Here is a 25406-nt window from a genome sequence, read left to right as displayed (position 1 = left end):
CTGGCACAAGGGGCCAGTGATAACTCCAGCCCTTCCAATAAAACTGATTTCCCTGAATTCTCCATGCGTGCCTCTTTTTCTTATTACTAAAACTCCTGGAAACATAGCCCTGCCTAATGTTGGCAAGCCTCAGAGGCAGCAGCAAATATCTTTTAAAGATGTGTAGAACAGTTGGGAGGTTTTTTTCTTTTTGTTTTTGTTTTTGCCTTTTCAAGTTTTTATTTTTATCCATTTCTTGTATTAAAAAGAAAAGCACAATTATCACAAATTACAAAGGAGGAAAGCAGAACTAGAATAATAAATGAATCACTTCAGCCTGGAAAGCAGATATTTTCAATAATATTAATGATATAACACAAGTATAGACGAGTTTTTAAAGCAAAACTTAGACTTAAGCCCATAGTATCAAGCACTTATTTTTTAAACTTCCCACTTTTCTTACATTAGGTAGCTTACAGGATCTAAGAGGCCAATAAATAACCTTAGAATTTCTTTTTTTTTCTTTTTTGTTTTTAACCCCAATAAATCTCTTGTATTTATTCTCTCTCTTTTTTTTTTAACCCAAGTAAATCACCTAAGCTAATTTCTGATCAGGAGGCATTATGGTCCTTACACAGCTCGTGTTCACCAAGAGCACAGTCCACCCTCCATCCTCAACAGTGCTATATGATAACGAAGGAACGAGGGAGGGGAGGGAAAGCATGAGTTTTTTGTTTTTTGAGACGGAGTTTGGCTCTGTCGCCCAGGCTGGAGTGCAGTGGCGTGATCTCGGCTCGCTGCAAGCTCCGCCTCCCGGGTTCACACCATTCTTCTGCCTCAGCCTCCCCAGTAGCTGGGACTACAGGCGTCCGCCACCGCGCATGGCTAATTTTGTTTTTGTACTTTTAGTAGATACGGGGTTTCACCATGTTAGCCAGGATGGTCTCGATCTCCTGACCTCGTAATCTGCCCACCTCGGCCTCCCAAAGTGCTGGGATTACAGGCGTGAGCCACCGCGCCCAGCTGAAAGCATGAGTTTTGTCAGAACAACACTAACACTGGGACATGGATATCCCCCAACCCACCCGGCCCCGACTGCCTTCATTCACTCTCTATCACAAGCAGAGAAGGAAAGAAAGGTTTTCACTGAAGGCCCAGACAAACCCATGGAGCTGGAACAAGCAGGCTCCTATTATTCTAACTTGGGCTCAATTTACGTGCTCCCTTGTGCTCTGCCCCTCCTCTGGCCACATAACCAAAAGGAGGGCTTTGACAACCTTCACCCCTCTGCTGCCAGACCTCCACACCTTCCCACCGATTTACAGCTTTAAGGCCACTTTGGTTAAGTCAGAATATGAATAAAGAAGGCCCACTACTTGAGGGTCCTTCTGCTCTGATGACCTATGTCTGTCTCTTCTGAGGCCAAAGGGGCTTAATCTGGTTCCAGGATGTCACACTGGTAGCTACTCACCTGGTATTTAATCAATCAAGAAGAGGTTTATTCATCCCACACACAGGGTCTCCTCCCTAGAGAAGGATCTAGTGGTTGATGGGCTGGATTCTAGAGCCAAACTGCCAGGTTCAAGTCTCAACTCTGCCACTTATTAGTTCCAGGACTTTGCACAAATTATTAACCAAACTAAGTCTCAATTTCCTTGTTTGTAAAATGGAGGTGATGATAATAATAATACCCATCTCATAGAGTTGTCTTAAATAAATTAGCTGGCAGAGATCAAGCCCTTGATAAATGACAGCCTGTGAGCCAAGCACTGCTGGGTCTGAAGCTAATGAGGCTACATACTCAGCCTCACTGTTTGAGGCCACCGTTTGAATTCCAAGATTAAACAGTGCATGCCTTTGGCTCCAAGGGATGGAAGAAGAGAGCATCCAAACCACAGAATAAAATCCACAAGCCTCATTATGATATTTAAGAACTTTCATAATCTACTCCATCCTTCTTTCCAAATAGACCTCCTGCTACATTTCCACACCAGCTCTCCAGGTCATCCATTTATTTAAAAAAAAAAAAAAAAAAAATTAAGCACCTAAATGCCACATTCCGTGCTAGGCCAGGTTTTCCCACCTGGTGAACTCAGTGCCTCCTTCTTCCTAGATTCTGCCCAGTCTTCAAGACAGAGTTCAAGATCTAGAGCTTCCACATAGCCGTCCCTGGCTACTCTGACCCACAGGGCTTCCCCTCGTGACCCCTCTGAGGTCTTTGGGTTTTACTTGGCTTTCACTACACATTCATTATTTGGTTATATGGTTATATTTTATAAGCCTAAATAAAGTACAAGCAACTCAAAAGAAGGGATGAATATGGCTGGGCACAGTGGCTCACGCCTTTAATCCCAGTGCTTTGAGAGGCTGAGGTGGGAGGATCACTTGAGGTCAAGAGTTCAAGGTCAACCTGGACAACACAGCAAGATCCCATCTCTCCAAAAGTAAAAAAAATAGGGTGGGAATGAATCTTACATTTCTTTGCATGTATATCCCTAAGTGACTATTACTGTGCTTTGTACTCAGCAGGGATCAGTGAATAAATGATTTAATGTTTCAGGAGGACATAAATGGCTCAAAACCTATTACCATTCTTTCCCAACAAACGCCCTTCAAATCAATATAGTAGAGAGGCCTAAAGGCTCAATCTCCAGACCTGGACTAAGTAGGTTTATAGTTCCACCTGCCATTTATTAGCTGTGTGACCTTAAGAAAGTTATTTGACCTCTCTGTGCTTCCATTTCCTCACTTATAAACTATGGATTATCAAAGTATCTATATTTCTTAGAGTATTTATGAGGATGAAATGAGATAATACATGTAAAGAACTTTGGGGCCTGACACACAGTAATTATTTGAAATATTCATCATTGTTATAACTACCCAGATGAGCTAAATTCAGCTCATCCAGAATGCCCAAAAAACCATTTTGTAAAGTACGCTGGGCCTACAGAGAAAAATATCAGATATTAGCATATAAAAAATTTTTTTTGCAGCCAGGCGCAGTGGCTCACACCTGTAATCCCAGCACTTTGGGAGGCCAAGGCAGGCGCATTGCCTGATCTCAGGAGTTCACGACCAGCCTGGGCAACACAATGAAACCCCATCTCTACTAAAATACAAAAAATTAGCTGGGCGTGGCAGCGTGTGCCTGTAGTCCCATCTACTCGGGAGGTTGAGGCAGGAGAATTGCTTGAACCCAGGAGATGGAGGTTACAATGAGCCAAGATTGTGCCACTGCACTGTAGCCTGGGCAAGTGAGACTCTGTCTCAAAAAAAAAAAACAAACAAAATTTCCCTCTTCTTCATTCATTTGATCTATTATGTTGTGCAAAAGGGAAACAACCAACAAACTTCTACACCAAAAAGGCATCCATACCTCTGTGCTATTTATCAGTTGCCTCATGCTATTATAAAATCTGTAATTCATCCAGGGGTGGTGGCTCACACCTGTAATCCCGGTGTTTTCAGAGGCTGAAGGGGGTGGATCACTTGAGGTCAGGAGTTCGAGACCAGCCTGGCCAACATGACAAAACCCCATCTCTACTAAAAATACAAAAATTAGCTGCATATGGTGGTGCATGCCTGTAATCCCAGCTACTCAGGAGGCTGAGGCAGGAGAATCGCTTGAACCAGGAGGCAGAGGTTGCAGTGAGCCGAGATGGCACCACTGCACTCCAGCCTGGGTGACACACAGAGCGAGACTCTGTATCAAAAAAAAAAAAAAAAATCTGTAACTCTACCGTCCCTTCCACCTCAGCAAAGCTTTGAGTGTGTATTCAACTCAAATATATATATATACTTGTGTGTATATTTTCCCAAAGGCTTCAAATAGGAAAGGAAGATCTGAAGCAAAACTGATTCACTATCAAATTCATCAAGGCTGGACAGGGCCATTGAACTCACTCCTTTCCCATAAAGTGCCTTCTTCAGTTGTGTTTTTCAGTCTGACCCAGGCATCAATGAAGGCAGAAAGCCCAGCCTCAAACCCACAAGGTGAGACTAGACATCTTGTCATCAAAACAGCATATTTTCCATCAAGCCGCTTCTCTCCCTCTTTTCTCTCTCTCTTTTTTTTTGGGAGGTGGGGGGGGGGCGCATTTCTACTACTTTTCGATAAGATTTTAAGTCAATTCCATTTTAATACACAGGCTAAAAGGCAAATAGCACTTCAATAATGAGACAAAATGAAACTGCTGATAGACAAAAATAGAGAATGGGCAGTTGAAATTCATAAACTGGCATTCAAAAAACAACAACAACAAAAAAGGCCTAGCAACTTTCTTTCAAGATATTTACAGCCAGGGGAAGTGGCTCACGCCTGTAATCCCAGCATTTTGGGAGGCTGAGGCCAGGAGATCGAGACCAGCCTGGCTAACATGGTGAAACCTCATCTCTACTAAAAATACAAAAAATTAGCCAGGCATGGTGGCACACGCCTGTAGTCCCAGCTACTCGGAAGGCTGAGGCAGGAGAATCGCTTGAACCCAGGAGACAGAGGTTGCAGTGAGCCGAGATCACACCAGTGCACTCCAGCCTGGGCAACAGAGGGAGACTCCATCTCAAAAAAAAAAAAAGATATTTGCAATGAGAGGAACATTCTACTTTCCAATCCATAAACCAGTTTCTGCCAGCTGACTCTCGCTTAGTCTACGTCTGCACACAACCCCAGATCTGAGTCTACTGGAGTCTTACGGGAGATCTGGTTTCTTCAGTGTAACACAGAGGTGAAGAGCATAGATGTAAAATCTGAATGTAAAATCTGGCTCTTCCACTTTCCAGCTACATGACACTACGCAAGTTACCTAATCTCTCCATATCTCATTTCATCATTTATAAAATGCCAAATTAATTCTACCTCCAAGTTGTGATTAAGTGAGCTCATTAAATAAGAATATCCTTATTCATTTTTACATTCTTTAATTGTTTAGCCCAGTGCCTGGATATAGTGCCCACTCAATAGATGATCATTACTATCACTCTCATCTGTATGTGCAATTCAACAGCCAAAACCAAGCAGCTAATCACTTTTCGAGTCAATGCTTTTCTTGCTGAGACCTGCCAGTTTCCAGAACTGGTCCAACAAATTAGTTTTATGTAGCTCATTACAGAATAGACACAATGGAAATTATAATAAAATAGAGCAAATTAAGCTTCCAAATTTACTAAGTAACCCCTCACAGTAAGCACACTAAGATGGTGGTGTGGGAGATCCGATACTCTTAGTTAAGCAACAATGTTCCAAGTCATTTGCATCTTTTCATCTCCAATCTCATTTGGCCTCCAGGAAGCTCAGTGTATTTCTCTACTTTTTAAAAAGTTAGTAATCCCAGCACTTTGGGAGACCAAGGTAGGCGGATCACCTGAGGTCAGGAGTTCAAGACCAGCATGGCCAAAATGGTGAAACCCTGTCTCTATTAAAAATACAAATATTATCCACGTGTAGTGGCAGGCATCTGCAATCCCAGCTACTTGGGAGGCTGAGGCACGAGAATTGCTTGAACCCGAGAGGAGGAGGTTGCAGTGAGCCGAGATCAGGCCATTGTACTCCAGCCTGGGCGACAGAGCAAGATTCTGTCTCCAAAAAAAAAAAAAAAAAAAAAAAAAAGGTTACATATTGAAATATGTGAAATAGGCAAAACTAAATACCTCCCAAGCAGCCTATGTCAAGAGTGTCACCTCAATCTAGAAGATCTATTTATTTGCTAATAAAGGACAAAAATGTTTTCTTGAAATCCTTATTCAGGGACAAAAATGTAAATACAGGTCGGGCGCAGTGGCACATACCTGTAATACCAGCATGCTAGGAGGCCAAGAAGAGAGGATCACTTGAGGTCAGGAGTTTGAAACCAGCCTGAGCAACATAGGAGACCCTAGCTCTACAAAAAATAAAACATTAGCTGGGCATGGTGGCACACGCCTGTAGTTCCAACTAGTTAGGAGGCTGAGGTGGGAGGATCACTTAAGCCTAGGAGGTAGAGCCTACAGTAAGCCATGATTATGCCTCTGCACTCCAGCCTGGGTAGAAACTTCATCTCAAAATATATATATAAACAATCTATGCATGTAACAAAATTAAGTAGGATTATTCATTAGCGTATTTGTTCTCTACCTTCCTCCACCAAGGTTAGTTAGGTATCTGCGTCACTAACATGACAATGCCAGCACCAACCTAGTAAAATATAGCACAGACCAATGTATTATGCATCTATATAGTAGTCAAATATTTTATTTCCCTAAAGAACATAAATATTCAAGTTCTTCATGAACATCACATGGCCTAAATTCTTCTGAACTAAAGAGACTGGGACAAAATATATCCAAAAATATATAACAAATATGCAATTTATATTATGCAACTTACCTGCAGTGGCTAAACAGGAGCTCATCAGGGCAAAGATGGCAATCACATAATGGGAAGTCATTTTTATTTCTCCAACAGTGCGTCTCGTCCAGTCACTTCAGCCTGCTCAGAGCACAGACAATCTTTGCAAATCAGAAGTAGTCTTAAAGTCCCTCCTTGCAATTTTCAAACTGCCTGTAAAACAAATTTCAATAAGAAAACTTAATGAAGAAACTTCATAAACAGACACTAAAGTTAAACGGAGAATTTCTGAAAAGCGTAATGTAAGAAATTTATCTTAAAAGATGCCAAATAGCACTCAAGCAAACTAGACTGAGGGCAGTGACTACCTAATAAAGATTTTTATAGCAAATACTTTTGCAAATGACATATTTGTTATTGGCTTTTTTTTTTTTTTTTGAGATAGAGTCTCTCTCTGTCGCCAAGCTGGAGCACAGTGGCGCGGTCTTGGCTCACTGCAACCTCTGCCTCCTGGGTTCAAACGATTCTCCTGCCTCAGCCTCCCAAGTAGCTGGGACTACAGACATGCGCCACTACGCCTGGCTAATTTTTGTATTTTTAGTAGAGATGGGGTTTCACCATGTTGGCCAGGCTGGTCTTGAACTCCTGACCTCGTGATCTGCCCACCTCGGCCTCCCAAAGTGCTGGGATTACAGGCGTGAGCCACCACGCCCGGCTCTATTTTTGACATTTTAAATCTTTGGTTTTATAGAGAATTTTCAGAACTACAGAAGAAAATCAAGGTGCACCTGAAATATAACACCACCAGTTAAGTTGTGGTACCAAAGTAATCAATAACACTTGATACATGCAACCCTAGTGCCAGCAAGAAAACAAAACCAGCTCTGATTAGAGACTCAATCTAATGTTATAATAACAGGGTTATCACAAGGATCAAATTAAGTTGTGCTGGGAATCAATCTGAAAAAAATAAAGAAACATAAAAAGGCAAGGTTCTTATTTCAACTGTTTGCCAACATTTTAACAGGAAAAAAGTCTTCCCTGTCTCTCAGCCCATCTGAGACTATCTGGTTACTGGACTCAAGGATCTAGAAGGTTCTTTCTAACCTTTTCCTATCCAGAGTCTTCAATGAGAGTTTTGTGGTGGTTTGCCTAACTTGAATATTCCTCACATGGCCCTAATGGTTACTGATTTAGACACTCCAAAGTATATTTCTCCAGCCCTCTATCCCTGAGCCTGGCACAACTCACAGAAGTTCAATTAACAAACATGTACTGAGCATTTACTATGCTCCAGGCATGGTTCCTTCTCAAGAATAAAAGTTATGGGTAAAAGTGCAAAGACCCTCCCTGATCTAAGCCCTGGAAAAGGCAGAATGGTGGCATTTCCGGGAGCCATCTCACACACCTGGGGGTTGTGGCCTTGTTATCCTCACTCAGGAAATATCACGCAACAGGAGTTGCCCATAGCTACCTTCAGAGACAAAGCCAATGTGGGTGCTTGTAGATACAGTACAAAAAAAATTATTTTAAATGAGTTTTTAATTAAATGGTCTTAATTTATTGCATCAAGTGACAAAGAGAGATATTTAAAATGGCTCTTTGCAATTGTAACATTACCTATGAGAATGGGGGAAATAGGGTGACTGCAGGACAGGGGTGGGAGGGAGCAGAAGCCTTTTCACTGAATTCCCTTCTGGGTTTTGTATTAATACCATGTGCAAGTATTACCTATCCAGAAATAACAACAGTAAAGTTCCAATTTCAAAAAGAATTTCTTAGATATGTCTTGAAACTAAATTATTACATAGGCAGGAGGCACTATGGTTCAATCTTGATATACGATAGTGATTAAAATCCTAGTATGAATAGCATATGGATTATGATAAAGATTAAAAATCTGCCTGGGTGTGAATCCACTCTGCCCCTTACCAAATGGTGATGTTAGGCAGCTTACTCTTCTTGAATGAACATATCCTGTGGTAGGAAATGTATGGTAGGCTGTGGTGAGGATTCAGTTAGTTAATATACATACACAATGCTTAGAACAGTCCCTAGCACATAACAACCAACCAAATAAATGTTAGCTACAATTACTGTACTGTATCACTACTTGTCCATTCTCTTTGAGGTATTTATACCAATAAAGTGGAGAAATTAAGGTATAGCTATTTATGTAATTCTTAGCTACTGTAAATCCAGTTCAATCTTTTGTTTACTGAAAAAAAAATTACAACAGTCAAAAGGAGATAAGCTAAAGAGTGGACTCACTAAAAGAACAAAATTACCAGTCAAGTTGAGGCATAAGTCATCAATGACACAACGGTCTTGTCTCAAAAGCTGACTAAATTATAGAGATAATTTGGGAGCCATTAAACTGACTTATTATCCCTCAAAGTCGAACATTTCTGTCACCATAATTCCACATCAACTCTGATCATATGGAAATCTTCTCCGTTAACTTAAAAATTCAACCACCACAAAGAGTATCTGTCTCTATTTTTTTCCCTTCGAAATATTAGATTCCCTAAATTAGTGAATTGGTTCACAAGAACTACAGTGCCTCCTGCCTATATAATAATTTTGATAAGGAAAAACCTCTCTGAAACAATATGCTATTTCAGCAAATGTTAAAGACAACTTTTATAAAGCAAATCCCTGTAAGGAGATCTCAAGAGAAGATGACTTCCCAGAGGATTTTATGAAGCACATAAACTGTAAGCGGCACGAGGCTTGTGGGAATATTTAATGAGCTTGCGTCACCCTGCCCACAGCTGCAGTGGGTCTGAGGGTCTGTGCTGCGTTAATCCAGGGGCTTAAACCAGGTCTGAACAAACCTGTGGAAAAGAAAGGCAAATGGTTCCATTAAAAATATAGGCTGCAAATTGCTGACAAGAATATTGGGCAATTATTAAAATGCAGCAATTACAGATATAATAGAGCCAAGCTAAACAGTTTGATGCCCAAAGGCAAACCACAGCAAGTTTACACCGGATCTTAAAACATCTCTGAGGAAGTCCTGGACAAGTTGAAACTACACACTGCTGTTTGTAACAAAAAGGGAGCTTTTCTTCTTTTAGCTTAAAAGTCTCTCCATAATGTAGCTTGTTCAAAAAGAAAATAAACTGCAGAAGGTTTTTGTCTAATCTCCCCAGTGTGGTGAAAGGCTCCCAAGGCAGAGGAGAAGCAAAAGGGAAGTGTGTCATTCTCATTCAGCTGAACTCCAGTTTTGGCCACAACTTGTACACCTCAGTGCCTTAACACCCGACTTAGGAATCAGTTCCCTGGAATGCTGGATGGACTGAAGGCTTCCGAAAAGTTGTAGCTTTGATAAAACTAACGAAATACAAACTCCTCTTTCTTCTGTGAGGTTCTACCACACTGACTGCAAACATCAGGGACTCCCAATCCTGACTTTTTGACCTCAAAGAATCTCTGGACTTTATGAACTAAATGCTTTCTTTAGAAATATGGGTTCTGGCTGGGCACAGTGGCTCATGCCTGTAATCCCAGCACTTTGGGAGGCCGAGCTGGGCAGAACACCTGAGGTCAGGAGTTCAAGACCAGCCTGGCCAACCTGGCGAAACTCCAGCTCAACTAAAAATACAAAAGTTAGCCAGGCGTGGTGGTACGTGCCTGTAATCCCAGCTACTCGGGAGGCTGAGGCAGGAGAATCACTTGAACCCAGGAGACGGAGATTGCAATGAGCCGAGATTATGCCACTGCACTCCAGCCTGGGCAACAGAGACTCCATCTCAAAAAAAAAAAAAAAAAAGAAAGAAAGAAATATAGGTTCTGTCTATGGAGTAGCCATTCCTTTATTCCTTTACTTTCTTAATAAACTTGCTTTCACTTAAAAAAAAAAAAAAGTAGAAATACCTAATGTAAATGATGAGTTAATGGTTTCAGCAAACCAACATGGCACATGTATACCTAATGTATACCTATGTAACAAACCTGCACATTGTGCACATGTACCCTAGAACTTAAAGTATTTATTTAAAAAAAGTAGAAATATAAATAGGGTACTCTGAGATCATGAAAGAGCAATTTGGAATAATAGTCATTTTCCCCACATTTCAAAGCAACATGTTCCATTTAAAAGGTAGGTGAACTTTGATGAACTGAAGAACACTTAGTATTCATCAATGAACATAAGAAAATTCTGAGAACTTGGCCGGGCGCGGTGGCTCACGCCTGTAATCCCAGCACTTTGGGAGGCCGAGGCGGGTGGATCACGAGGTCAGGAGATCGAGACCATCTTGGCTAACATGGTGAAACCCCGTTTCTACTAAAAATACAAAAAATTAGCCGGGCGCGGTGGCAGGCACCTGTAGTCCCAGCTACTCGGGAGGCTGAGACAGAAGAATGGCGTGAACCCAGGAGGCGGAGCTTGCAGTGAGCTGAGATCGCGCCACTGCACTCCAGCCTGGGCGACAGAGCGAGACTCTGTCTCCCAAAAAAAAAAAAAAAAGAAAATTCTTAGAACTTAATGGGTTTTAAAAAAAAGCAAATAAATGTGCTGCTAATTCTGCTAATTTCAGAGATCCCCTGGGTTTATTTCTGAGTCCATTAAACTGAGCATACTGCCCCACATGCCCTCATGACCCAACAGAGTGCACAGGTAAAGACCAAGATTAGCTGAAAAAATCCCATCCAAATGAATCCTCAAAACCATCACGTTCTAAACCAATATTCAAAAGGATCTGGTTGGGTATAATATTCCCTAAGGTGAGGAGAGAAATCTTGCTCTATCTAAGAGAAAAACTGTGGCAAAATGGATGTCTGGCAATAGGCTAAGAACCAGTAAGAAAAAATTAGTAGCTTCCCCTTAGATGGCTAACATGGCCTGGCTACATCCATGAGTTGATTCAGAATCAGAACTAAACTAATCCCCATCTTCAGATAGATTTGGCACAATGAGAGAAAAAGTTCTAGATTTGGATAAGAAATCTTTGGAATCACAACCAAGCACAACTGATATTCAATAAATATTACTGCTATATGCCAGGCACTGTTCAAGATGCCAGGGATATAGCAATGAAAAAAAGACGCCAAAAATCCTGCCCTCAGGGAGCTTATATCCTAGTAAAAATATCATTTACTACTTCTCACAAGACATTTAATTTCCTGAGTTTCTCCTTTCAACAAATCTTTATTGCTTACTCTGCTAAGCAGTGGCCAAGGAGACATGTTTTTTGCCCTTGTGGGCTTAAAAGCTGGTGAGATAAACAGACAATAATCACAAACATGTAATTACACGATATAATCAGAGCTCTAAAGGAAAAGTATACGCAACCTGAGGATAAGCGAAGATTTTAAAAGTCAGGTGATGAATGACACTGCAGGCAGAGGAAGCATTACAGGAAGGAGGAGAGCTGCAGAGCTGAAAGGGAAAGAGAAGAGGAATAAGTTCAAGGAGGGGTTTAAACAGGGAATAGCGTGATCAGATGGGATTACTAAAGATTTCCCTCACGCTGTACAGAGAACAAACAGACTGAAGGGAGGCCAGAGTGCCTGGACAACCAGTTGAGATTCTCACAGCATGTCAGACAAGAAAGGATGGAGGTTTAGATCAGAATGGAGCCTCAGTTTCCTCCTTTGTAAAGAGTGTAACAGACGAAACTTAGCTACATCACAGAGTTGTTGCAAGAATCAAATGAGATTGTGCATGTATAGTATTAAAACTATCATTTACCATTAGCAAGCTGTTTCTACCAAAGAGATTTATTACCCTGAGGTATCAGATTAATTAGTCCCAACATTCTGTGGCTGCCAGTGGCAGGAAAAGAAAGGAGGAAGATTACTCTGGAACCACCTGTACTGGTAGGCACGGGGGAAGCAGTACGCACAGAGGGTACGAGGAGAGCAGAGAAGCCTGACTCCACTCTGCCTGTTCTGTGCCGGCTGCCTTCAGAGGCGAGGTGGGCTGTCCCTCCAGAGCAGGCCCACCCTCATTCCTGGCTGGGAGCATGATCAACAAATCTGGCCCCAGCAGCCTTGGTTTCCTTGGGGCCGAACTTCAGTCCGTCCTTAAGAGCCCTTCCATCTATCCCAAGCACAACACACCTCACTCCCAAGCAAAATACAGGAAAAAGGGAGGGTGGGTGTTGACACATTTCACAAAGTTGGAAAAGACCATGTTTTATTCAAACTCACAAACTAGGATGGCTTTTTCACCCACCCTTGCAATACTCTAAGAACCACCTTTTCACATTTAAGATTTTTGCATCCAAAGGTTTCTGTACCTTTTCATTTATAAGGGTGTCTGCTTTTAAGCTAGAATTAATAAAGAACTGTATTTGGGGGTTCAAAACCTGGCTTACCCGGCTATGTTACATTGGAAAAGTCATTTAGCCCCTACCACGCCCTCATCTGTAAAATGGTAGCAATATTTTGATTATAAGACAGAATATAGGCATGGTACCTAAAACAATACCTGGCCCATACAGTCTATTTTATTTTATTCTTTCTTTTTTGAGATGGAGTCTCACTCTGCCACCCAGGCTGGAGTGCAGTGGCACGATGTCAGCTCACTGCAACCTCTGCCTTTGGGTTCAAGCAATTCTCTTGTCTCAGCCTCCCAAATAGCTAGGATTACAGGCATGTGCCACCACGCCTGGCTAATTTTTGTATTTTTAGTAGAGACAGGATTTCGCCATGTTGGCCCAGCTGGTCTCGAGCTCCTGACCTCAGGTGATCAACCCACCTCAGCCTCACAATGTGCTGGGATTACAGGTGTGAACCACTGTGCTCGGCCCCACACTGTCTATTTTAAATAAATAATAGTCACTGGTATTTTTATGGTTAAAATATACCTAGACTTCCAAAAAGAAAATAAGCAAACTACTAGTAGCAAGGCAACAGAAATAGTTGTTTATAGCAAATTTTGTATTATTTTTGAGATTAGACTTTATCATCTAGAATTTCAAAAATTCCCTCCATCACAAAAAAATGATTCCAAATTCCATACAAGGTATGGGTTCTAAAGACACTCATAATGTAGCAAAACTGTCCAAATGGTGGTGAAGCCATTGCCTCAACATTTCTGGTATAAGTTACAGGGATCTGGCTGCAGGGCCCTTCTCGATTCTATTTGATGATTCCCAATTAGCTGCAGGGGTTTAGCTGGGGGCTGTGGAACTTGGTCTGGCACTGCCACCAAACCAACCAAGCTACCTAGAATGAGGAATCAGCTGTCATCAAAAAGGTTTAAATCATAAAGCTGTAATTATTCGAGCAAAATTCAGCACATCAGAATATTCTCAGGACAACAGTCATCCTCCCTCAGGCCCTAGCAAGCACCTGGCCATTGAAAAAAGCTTTTGATAGCCTGGACAACATAGTGAAACGCTGTCTCTACAAAAAATTTAAAAGTGCACCGGGTGTGGTGGTTTAGAGCCCAGGCATGTGAAACACTAAGAATTAAAACTCTTCAATGGTTGCCCACTGCCGTCCAGATAAACAGCAAAACTTCACATGGCCACCAACCATCGTCTAGTTAGTCCAAGCTCATCTTCTGCACACTCCAGCCACACTAGTGTCAATTCAGTCCCACAAAAGGGCCAAGTCCTCACCTTCCAAAAGTGATGTTCACTATATCGGAACTCAACATCCCTCCATGGTCCCTAGGATGGTCACTTTCTAACATCTTCAGGTCTCAGCAAAAGCCTTACTTCTTGAAGAAAGCCTCCTCTGATTCCCTTGGACCAAATTAAACTTGGACACCTAGAACGCAGTACAACCCTTCAGGTTGTAATTATTATGTAATTATTTCCTTCCAAGTATGGCTTTCCCACTGTCTTAATTCCAGCAAGGCGGATCACAGTCTACCTACACTTGGCTGACAGCGGGCATCTAATGAGGGTACCACAGTGGACTACAGGTATAAATACTACTGTGCACACTACAATAAAAATAGTACAGGCCGGGAGTGGTAGCTCACACCTGTAATCACAGCACTTTGGTAGGCCAAGGTGGGCAGATCACTTGAGGTCAGGAGTTCCAGACCAACCTGGCCAACATAGTGAAATCACATCTCTACAAGAAATACAGAATTAGCCAGGTGTAGTGGCACATGCCTGTAATCTCAGCTACTCGGGAGGCTGAGGCAGGAGAACCGCTTGAACTCGGCAGGCAGAGGTTACAGTGAGCTGAGATCACGCCACTGCATTCCAGCCTAGGCAACAGAGCGAGACTCCGTCTCAAACAAAAGAAAAAAGAAAAAATAGTACAGCAGGATGATAAATTAGAACATTTCTCAATAACAAATAAGAGTTGTGTATAAGAACCTCAGGCATCCTCAAAGGAAAAGGAGGCAGGAGTGCGACCATCAGCATGTTTTTACCAGCTCAGACCTTCTGCGTCCTACTTCCCTCATTTCTAATATGAAGAAATTAAACAAGAAAATCTTTTATTCTATATCATACTATAATTGTCATTACATAGACTAATAATCCTGAATCCCTTCTAGAAAATGAGACTTCAAACACACTTGTGGAAATCTGAAATGCATAATTATGTAAAGGCTAGCAGGAATAACTTCACAAAACAGAAAAGTGTTATCCAAGAAAAATATTCAACTTGGCAACATAAGAATAAATAGAATATTAATACTACATTAGCTATTTTAATATATAACTTACGTAAACAAAAATTATTTAAATGCAGTATCTTCCCAACAATGTAAGCACACAAAAAACCTGAATTTTGTCAGATCTAACCATTTTATCACAATCTGCCATCTTTATGCTATTCCTCAAAGTCCAAGAACTCTACCAATAGTCCTCACCTCATTCCAAAAGAGACTTCTGATTAATCCCATCCTACTGTGAACATTCTGTCACTTAACATTTTGTGTATAATTTGTTCCATGTTATCTTCTAGTCAGAGCCAACTTGGAATGCTAAAACAGGTAGTATCTACTCCGACCCTTTAATTTTACAGATTAGCAAACCAAAAATTAGAAAGGCTCAACGACTGGCCCAGCTTTACACAGCTACTTAGTTACAAAGCCAAGACTTGTCCACATGCTGCTTTGTAATTATTCTGTGGTTGATCAAGTGTCTATACCTTATTCCCCTTCCTGTCAGAAGCTGACATCTCTGCTTTCTTCTGAACCCACAAAATGTCTCAGTTATCATCTACTGAACACCTATCATGTATATCACAATTTCTCATTTAATCTTCTCAACAATACAAGGAGACAGATGCCCTTTACTCCATTTTGTAGTGAGAAAGGTGAGGCTTCAAGATGCTAAGTAAGGCTGGGTACAGTGGTTCACACCTATAATCCCAGCACTTTGGGAGGCAGAGGCCAAAGGCTCCCTTGAAGCCAGGAGTTCATGACCAGCCTGGAAAACATAGAAAAAATAAAAATAATTTGAATATCAGGAGTTTCTGAAAATAAATAAATAAATAAATACAAACACAAATATTAGCCAGGCATGGTGGCGCATGCCAATAGTCCTAGCTACTTGGAAGGCTGAGGCAGGGGGATCACTAGAGCCCAGAAGTTCAAGGCTGCAAGTGAGCTACAATGGCACCACTGCACTCCAGCCTGGGCAACAGAGTGGGACTCTGCTCTGTCACCAAAAAAAAAAAAAAAGATGCTAAGCAACCCCAAGTCACCAGCTTATAAATCCTGGCACCAGGACTTAAACCTAGGTCTGTCTAATTCCACGCCCATGCTCTTAACTACTACAAACAAGAGATCCTCCAGAAACAGCTGACTTTCAAAAAAAAGATAGGGACTGTGCCTATTACTAAGCCACTGTAGACATCAACCAGGCCCTGCATGGACACTCACTTTCTGGTGGTGGGTAGTCTGATGAGATCTGGCACAAGGGACAAATTATTTTGTTCTGAAACCAGGCTGGCAGGCCTTGATCAGCAGTTTTAGTTTACTTCATTCATTCACTCAACAAACATTTATTAGCACCTACCCTGTCCTGGGCACTGTTCAGGGAGGTGGGCACATAGCAGCAAATTAAACACACTCCTGTTTTCACACAGGTTACCTTCTAAAGGTGGGGACAGACAAGACAACAAATAAATAATATGTCAAGGCATGAGAAGACCTAGTAAAGGAAAATAAAGCAGGTTAAGGAGAGAGAGTGATGACAGGAGGGATGCTATTTTAGACAGGGTGGTCAGAGAGGGCCTCCCAGACAAGGTAACATTTAAGCACAGAGGTAAGAGACAAAGCTATGACAATATCTAAAGGAAAAACCTCCCAGGCAGTGGGAATAGTGAGTGCAAAGGTCCTGAGGTAAGAGCATGCTTGGTTTGTCCTAGAAGCAGACTACAGTACAGCATAGTGGAAAGTGCGGGGCCCCCATAGCCTACCTGAGTTCAAATCCCCCACCTGCCTTTTCTAAGCAATATAATTTTGGGCAACTTACTTAAAGCTCCATGCCTGATCTATAAAGTAGAGATAATGATTCTACCTCCTTCATGGGATTGTTATGATGACTAACTAAATTAATAAATAAAGCACTTACTTCCTAGTATGTTGTTAGAATTCAGGAAATGGTAGCTTTGATTATTTTTAACTACTCACTGATAACTCAGCTCCATTCTAGACAATTTATTTTCAATGTGATACCTTTGAATCCCAGGGTGAATGACACTGCAGGCTTTGTACATGGCCAATAGCTTCCTCCTAAGCCTTTGCCTTTCTTGGCTGGGCTTCCTATCCCTGTAGGAACCATGCCGATGTTATCTCAATAAGAGCAGGAGGCAAATTCCTCTAACTTTACTATTACACTAATACAAATTATGTACTTCATTCCACATAATCCCTACCCATAAGAGTCTGACACTTCTTCAGAGCTGAATTTATTGCCCCGAGGATTTAAGGTATTGGTTTCACAAGATGGGGTCCTGCCAATCCTGACTTCCCACTAGCATCATCAGCAGAAGCAAGCAGAAATTTCAGGGACAACCCCTTATCTTGAGAAGGGTTAAAACTTCACTTCGAAAGATGGTAATTTAATTTTAAAGAATCCATTCTCCAATGTCCTTTTTGCCTAAAATTAAGATTTCTTTTCAAAGAAATTACAACATCAAAGCAAAACTCAAGAGTCATCTGGCCTAAAAGTCTCAAGACTGAGCACAGCCCCCAAGCAAGGCAGCTCTGGAAGGGACTGTGTAACCAGACAAGGGGATGGGCACAGAAACAAGGCAAGACGTCAGGGCTGCAAGGAAATTCTGCCCTGTTTCCCCCTGCCCTCTTCCCTAGCTCTTTTCTTTAACGTTGTGTTTGCTTTTCATCTTTGTAGCCTGCTGGGTTAAAGGGCAAACCACAGGCAGAGAGAAACCGCAGCAAGCCGATGCCTATTAGAGGTAAAATGGGATCTTCCCAAACCACTTGTAAGGATGGGGGGACCCACAGGTGCTGCTTCGAGTCAGACATGAAAACGAGGTCAGTGTTCTAGTCCAACGAGTCTTAAATGAGGCTTTTTAAAAATCAGATTCTCCTTCCCCGAGATTGATGGTTTTCCCTTTTTTTGACGGGGTGGTGGGAGGGGGGGATAGGGTTTCACTCTGTCACTCAGGCTGGTGTGCAGTGGCATGATCATAGCTCACTGCAGCCTTGAACTCCTTGGCTCAAGCTATTCTCCCACCTCAACTACAGTCCCTGTAAGCAAGGACTACAGGTGTGCCCCACCACACCCAGCTGACTTTTTAAGATTTTTTTATGGAGATGGGGTCTCACTGTGTTATCCAGGCTAATCTTGAATTCTTAGCCTCATATAATCCTCCTGCCTCAGCCTCCTAAAGCACTGGGATTATAGGGGTAAGCCATCATACCTGGCCAATTTTCCCTTTTTTTTTTTTTTTTTTTTTTTGAGATGGAGTCTCACTGTTTCCCAGGCTGTAGTGTAGTGGCGCTATCTCAGATCACTGCAACCTCTCCCTCCCAGGTTTAAGCAATTCTCCTGCCTCTGCCTCCCAAGTAGCTGGGATTACAGGTGCCTGCCACCACGCCCAGCTAATTTTTGTATTTTTTTTAGTAAAGATGGGGCTTTACCATGTTGGCCAGGCTGCTCTCAAACTCCTGTCCTCAAGTGACAGGAGTCCTCGAGACTCCTGTCCTCGGTCTCCAAAAGTGTTGGGATTATAGGCCTGAGCCACCACGCCTGGCCCAATTTTCCCTTTTTAATGCCCTGAGTGCACCTATAACTGGGGCTATAAGAAATCCATAAAATGGGCTCAGCGCTGTGGCTAATGCCTGTAATCCCAGCACTTTGGGAGGCCAAGGCGGGTGGATCACTTGAGATCAGAAATTCAAGACCCGGCTGGCCAACATGGTGAAACTCCGTCTCTACCAAAAATACAAAAAAAATTGGCTGGGCCTGATGGCATGTGCCTGTAATCCCAGCTACTTGGGAGGATGAGGCAGGAGAATGGCTTGAACCCGGGAGGCAGAGGTTGCAGTGAGCCAAGATTGTGCCACTGCACTCTAGCCTGGGTGACAGAGTGAGACCCTGCCACAAAAAAAAAAAAAAAGAAATCCATAAAATGCTTCTTATTCATTTAATAATGTTTATCAAGTGCCTGCTTCATGCCAGGACTGTTCCAGGTGTGGGTATTCAACAGAGAACAAAACATAAAAATCCCTGCCCTGATGGAGCTTTCATTCTAGCTAAAGGAGACAGACTATAAACAAGATACATAATTATATATTATATAGAGACCAATGCTAAGAAAACAAAGCAGAAAAGGGAGAGACAAAGTATGTATGTGGGGTTTGGGTTTGGTTTGTCTGTTTTGAGTAAGGACCTAACAGAAGCGAATTCTGTAGCTATTTGGGGAAAAACATTCCAAGCAAAGGAAACAGCACATGCAAAGGCCCTGAGACAGAGCATATCTGGCGTGCTCAGGGACCAACAGTCAGGTGCGGCAGCTGGAGCAGATTGAGCAGCCTAGAGAGCACAAGAGGGAAGTCAACTGGGTCACCAGCATAAGAGTGGTGGGCTGGTTGGGCAGGGCTTTACAGATTACTGTAAGAATTCTGGCTTTTATTCTGAGAAAGACAAGAATAAACAGTAGAGTGGTTTTTTGGTTTTTTGGTCACTCTGTCACCAGACTGGAGTGCAGTGGTGCAATCTCAGCTCACTGCAACCTCCGTCTCCTGGGTTCAAGCGATTCTCCTGCCTTAGCCTCCCGAGTAGCTGGGATTACAGGCGCCCACCACCATGCCAGGCTAATTTTTTTTTTAGTAGAGACGGGGTTTCACCATGCTGGCCAGGCTGGTCTCAAACTCCTGACTTTGTGATCCGCCTGCCTCAGCCTCCCAAAGTGCTGGGATTACAGGCGTGAGCCACTGCGCCCAGCCTAGAGTGTTTTAAGCAAGGGAATGAAGGAACCTGACTTAGGTTTTATCACAATCATTCTGGCTATTGGGTGGGAACTAGGCTGCAGAGGGGCAAGAAGAGAAACACTGTTCTCTGGTTGTTCTCATCTTTAGAGAAACTTAAGGAAGATTATTCTAAGCCCCACTGTAACCCTAAACTCTATGATTCTGAGTTGATTTTCTGTGTCTTTTCTATAGCTATAATTTATATCAACTGTAAGCCTGATCTTTCCCCAAAGCCATAACTGAAGTGGGCTGAAATGAAGAATTCCGTTTGACAATGTATCTATAAACCAGGCCCATGCTACACACCTAGGATACCAAGATGGTAAGACTCAATCCTGCTCTGGGGAATCTGCCGAAGGAAAAAAAACATTCTCATGAGGCAGCAAGAGAAGCACCTGCCAGGAGGAGCCACATGAAGCCCCACTGGAGGAGCTGGCAGCAGTGAGAGCCTGGAAGAGTAAGCAGGAACCCCTATAGAGAAGGAGGGACATGGGAAATACAGAAGGTGACACTGTGGAGGCTGTGGACCACAGAGAAGTAATATGGTGGCTTTTGGACTGTAACAGAAAAATCTACAGAACAACCAGATGGCACTGTCCGATAGGCTGTTGGAAATATGGGTGTGAAAAAACAGGGAGCTGCTGATATTGAAGCACAGAAATATGAGCAACTCAATGTAGACTGAAAAGACAAGAAAAAGAAAAGAAGAGGGGAGAGGAGAGGAGGAAAGGAAAATGCAACCTTGGAAAATGTCAACCCATAGGGATCAAGCATTGAAAAGGAAGACTGGGCTGGGCACTGTGGCTCACGTCTATAATCCCAGCATTTTGGGAGGCTGAGGCAGGCAGATCACCTGAGGTCAGGAGTTCAAGACCAGCCTGGCCAACATGGCAAAACCTTGTCTCTACTAAAAATAGAAAAATTAGCTGGGCATGGTGGCACACACCTGTAATCCCAGCTACTCGGGGGGGTGGGAGCGTGCAGCTGAGGCAGGAGAATTGCTTGAACCCAGGAGGCGGAGACTGCAGTGAGCCAACGTCGTGCCAATGCACTCCAGCCTGGGCAACAGAGTGAGACTCCGTCTCAAAAAAAAAAAAAAAAAAAAAAGAAAAAGAAACAAAATGGAAGACTGAAGAGACATCCGGAACATAAGAGGAAAACCAGGAGAACTCGTTTCAGGGAAACCAAGAAAAAAAAATGGGGGAAAAAGGATAGTAAAGCAGCAAATGCAACTTTGCACTCCGTACTTCACACCTCTTATAGCACCTCATGGGGGTGTGGTGGGGGTGTGGTGGGCGTGGGAGCCAGCAGCAGGCAGGAGAGTAAATGGGAGGTGAGAAGAAAAGCACCAAGAGCTAAAACACATTAGCCTCAGTGACAAGACTAAGAGTTATCAAAGATTATGCAGCATCAGGAAAGTCTTATTCAACACTCTGTGGAGGTGTAAGGTGTGAGAAACAGGAACTAAGACCTGCCGGGGCTGATCTTCTGGCAGTGGAAAGGAGATTTCTTAGTTAACACCTAGGTCTCACAGGACCACTAATCCTGAAACTAGCAGTAGGCATCCCGAAAGGCTAGTTGCTTCCGACAAGTGCTGAGGACAATATATTCACCCACACATCATCCAAATGCTAGGCTTCGCACCTCCATACCTTTCCCACACTAACATCCCTAGTTTTCTCCTCCGGCAGAATAATGCTAGGCAGCAGGGACTACATTTCAGTTCAAAGCATGGTAAAAAAATTCATATAACAAAAACCATAGCACCACTACCAGGTATGATGCTGTGAGCCCATAACCTGGGACCATTCAGGCAGGAAAAGGCTTTACCAAAAACACAAGCTGGGTCCCGGAACACTGGACCCAAACCCTTTCATGTCAGCAAAAACTGCCTAAATGCTCTTCTATTTGCTCTCTGAGAAACAAAAAGAAGCCGAAGGAGGAAAAAGCCTTTAATCCTAAAATTATTCTTAATTTCCAATACAGAGCATTTGAGAAAAATCTGAAAGCCAACAGAAAAACTAGCAGATTCTTTAAAATGTGTGTCTACAGTCCTTTCTCCTTTACCCTCTGCAAAAAAAAAGCAACCCAACTCCCAAATGATCATTTTTCTTGGCTTAATTTCACTATTTTTTGTGATACATAATTGGAAACAGACTGCTTTTTCCTGGCTTTAGAGAACAGGATCTTCAGGGTTATAAGAGTTGCCAACTACAGAACCTCAACCTTAGCAAAATTTCTTTTGCAAACCTCTTACCTATCTACCTACTTGAAATACATATTAACTCCAAAGAAAACACGTAAATCCCCTATTATTATGCAAAAGTGGATTTTCTCCCAACAAATTAGACACTCCTCTCCTTTTCCTAGCCTCCCTACCCATTGAAATCCTGCTCTGTGTTCAGCTATGTCCCATTCAAACATGACCAAAAGCCCTAACCAGCATGGTATCTAGATGGGATACTTTTTGGAAGCATTTTCTTTTTTCTTCATATTTTCTTTCTTTTTTTTTTTTTTTGTGGTGGGGGTAGGGACAAGGTCTCACTCTGTCACCCAGGCTGGAGTGCAGTGGTATGATCATGACTCACTGCAGCCTCGACCTCCTGGCTCAAGCCATCCTCCTGCCTCAGCCTCCTGAGAAGCTGGGACTACAGGCGCACACCACCATGCCTGGCTAATTTTTAACTGACATTTTCAGGAATTTAGTAGAATTGGTTCTAAAGGAAAGCTCCTTATTTAGCCCACACAGTGAATGAAATTAAAACCTGGAACGTCTTAGAGAACCACTCTAACAATGAAATAAAGATGCCACAAATTGAAAAAAGATATAAATATGGAAAAATGTGAAATGCAACAAGTAGGTCATCCTTCCCCTAGCTCCTGTGTCAAAAACATGATACATCCAATGGCTGTACAGCTATTGTAACGAATAATGAGTATGACAGCTTAAAAGCTCAAAGACAAGTGTCTTTACAAAATGGGCTGTTGGCATAAGTATTTTTTTCAGGATTCAGATGATTTATCACGAATACATAACAAGTAACAATCTCTCTAAAGTCTCGAAAATAAGAAAATGAATAGGAATGTCTATTCAGAAATGCTTTGGCTAAAAGATAGACCAGCAATAGGAAACATGCCCATTTAGATCAGAAACTTCTCCCACACACATAGGGAAGACCTTACGCTGCAATGATGCAAAATGTATGTAATGAGTCAATGGTGCTTTCCCTCAAAGTTAAATTTAATTTGCCAGCCAACTGCACAAAATCTAATATAACAAAATGAGATACTTATTCTTTATGGAGACTCAGAAGAGTTTTGTTTTAAAGAAAAAACCATAAAAGAGATAACTCACAGCAACACAGTGAGTATCTTACAAAAGTACTCAGGGTACCACATGAACACAAGCCTTTGTGATTAGAATCTAAGTTTTTCACCTCAAATAACCTTCCAGAATGAAAAGAAAAAAAAAAAAAACACATTCTGCTCCAGCAATTATCACACAGTTAGTTAATTATAAAATGAAATTTCCAAATAGTCTCCAGAGTATTTTTGCATCCAAGGACCAATATCACACTGTCAAAACAATAAATCACTAAAAATGCTAACAAAACGAATACTCCCAAAAGGGACCCTTTTCACTTGCCAGATGGAATTAAGTATTCATCAAGTTTCCATTAGCAAAATAGTATGATACAAATTTAAAAAGAAATCCAGAGTTCTACTAGACCCTCCACCTGGCCCATTTGATGTTCTCACCTATAAAAGGTAGTGAGTCATGCTTGTGAAACTGCAGACCTTCGCCCAAGGCAATCTGATCCACAGGAAAGCTCAAGGACTAGTATCTGTAAAGATCGTTTTCTAAAGATCATTTTTCAAGGACTAATCAACTTAAATGTGTTTTTACAAATGATCCATCAGCAATTTTACACAAAAAACCTGACCTTCGGCATATACCAGAGAAATGAATTATGTGCCTGGAAGGACAGAAAAGCAGGTGTTTCATCCTCCTGCAAACAACACCCAACTCCAAAGACCCCCTTCACTAGGAGTCCAATGTCCAGAGAGTATACGCTTCTTTATAACCATTTTTTAAGTAAAGATAGAGCTAACATTTCAGACTTAATTCTAAATTATTATCTTGGCAACAGTTTAACATTAAAGTGGGCTTGCGGGCATGGTGGCTCACGCCTGTAATCCCTGCACTTTGGGAGGCCGGGGGGAAAGATCAGTTGAGGCCAGAAGTTCGAGACCAGCCTGGACAACATGGCAAAACCCTGTCTCTACTAAAAATACAAAAATTAGCCAGATGTGGTGGCCCCCGCCTGTAATCCCAGTTACTTGGGAGGCTGAGGCACAATAATCGCTTGAACCCAGGAGGCAGAGGTTGCAGTGAGCCAAGATCACACCACTGCACTCCAGCCTAAGCAACAGAGCAAGACTCTGTCTCAAAAAAAAAAATAACCATTAAAATCTAATTCTAAAAATCAACTTTGCTAGGCTCTACATATAACTGAATCCTCTTCCCAGGCTGGAAGAAGATTTCAACATAAAAGAACCACCACCACAGAAACCAGACATTAGGCTCCCTGCCCTGCCCCCCACACCAAAAAATTATCTTCAGCAGGGCACATTAGGATGGCCTGAAGGCATGGTTCTGGGGCTCTTGTTCTAGACCTTCCATTTTAAATATGGTCTCTATCCCTCATAAGCAGTTGTCAGCCTATTAAGTCTTCATCTTTGGCCTGAAAAACTGAAGAATAAAAAATGAAGAATAAGTTCCAAATGACAGTAGCCTCATGCAGAATTTATATCAATGTTGTTTCAAAAACACATTTTGGTTGAGAGAGCAAGACATCAAAATCATTATTCAAGTGGGGAGGAAGAAAGCTTGGAAATTTGTGCTGATTCTTAAGCAAGGACTTTGCAAGCAGAGAAAATAAAGCTCAATGTCAGTTAACAAACAAATGTGCTATTTCAAAAGATATAAAATAAGAAATCTAGAAATTTTATATTCCTAGATTTATTTATTATATTTCTATATTTCCTGGACAGAGCCCAGGAAATGAACCCAGATCCTTCTTGTAAGGCCCTTCCAAGCTGTGTTGATTTATTTCAGCTTGACTAGACACTGAACAAATTAGCAACAGCTTGTGTTTTATGAAATGCTGCAAAGAAACAATGCTATCATTCCAAGTGTTACTCTGAAGATGCAGAACCAGAGAAGTTACTGCTATGGCTCTTGGTACACTTAATTTTCTTCCTATAGAAATGCCCTCACTCAATCTGCTGAAGGCTCACTATTATGTGTTTAAGGTTAGCTTTTCATATAACCTAGATTCACTCTTAAATTCCAAATTGTTTATATTCCTAGTGGCAATACAAGACTGTTTTTACATTAAAGGCCCCTAAAAACATTTATCTAACTCAAGTTATGCAAATTTCAAAAAAGTTAACATTTTTTAAATTTACAATTGTTTTAAATAAGTTTAAAAATATGGCCGGGCGCGATGGCTCACACCTGTAATCCCAGCACTTTGGGAGGCCAAGACGGCGGATCACGAGGTCAGGAGATTGAGACCATCCTGGCTAACACGGTGAAACCCTGTCTCTACTAAAAATACAAAAATTAGCTGGGTGTGGTGGCGGGCGCCTGTAGTCTCAGCTACTCGGGAGACTGAGGCAGGAGAATGGCGTGAACCAGGGAGGCGGAGCTTGCAGTGAGCCGAGATCGCG

The 25406-nt window shown here is 42.0% G+C and overlaps 1 protein-coding gene across 4 annotated transcripts in view; it reads right to left on the bottom strand.

The window, feature by feature from the left end:
* TGFBR3 (transforming growth factor beta receptor 3) overlaps nucleotides 1–25406 on the bottom strand; it is a 202099-nt gene that overhangs the window by 170965 nt on the left and 5728 nt on the right. For all 4 annotated transcript variants that reach the window (XM_034931010.3, XM_034931015.3, XM_063606912.1 and 1 more), the window contains exon 2: nucleotides 6344–6517. In XM_034931010.3, the coding sequence (XP_034786901.1) occupies nucleotides 6344–6404 (61 nt within the window). In that variant the 5' untranslated portion in view covers nucleotides 6405–6517. The remainder of the gene's footprint in view (nucleotides 1–6343; nucleotides 6518–25406) is intronic.

Source organism: Pan paniscus, chromosome 1, assembly GCF_029289425.2.
Source record: "Pan paniscus chromosome 1, NHGRI_mPanPan1-v2.0_pri, whole genome shotgun sequence".
Taxonomy (NCBI): domain Eukaryota; kingdom Metazoa; phylum Chordata; class Mammalia; order Primates; family Hominidae; genus Pan; species Pan paniscus.
This window is presented reverse-complemented; position numbering and strand designations above follow the sequence as displayed.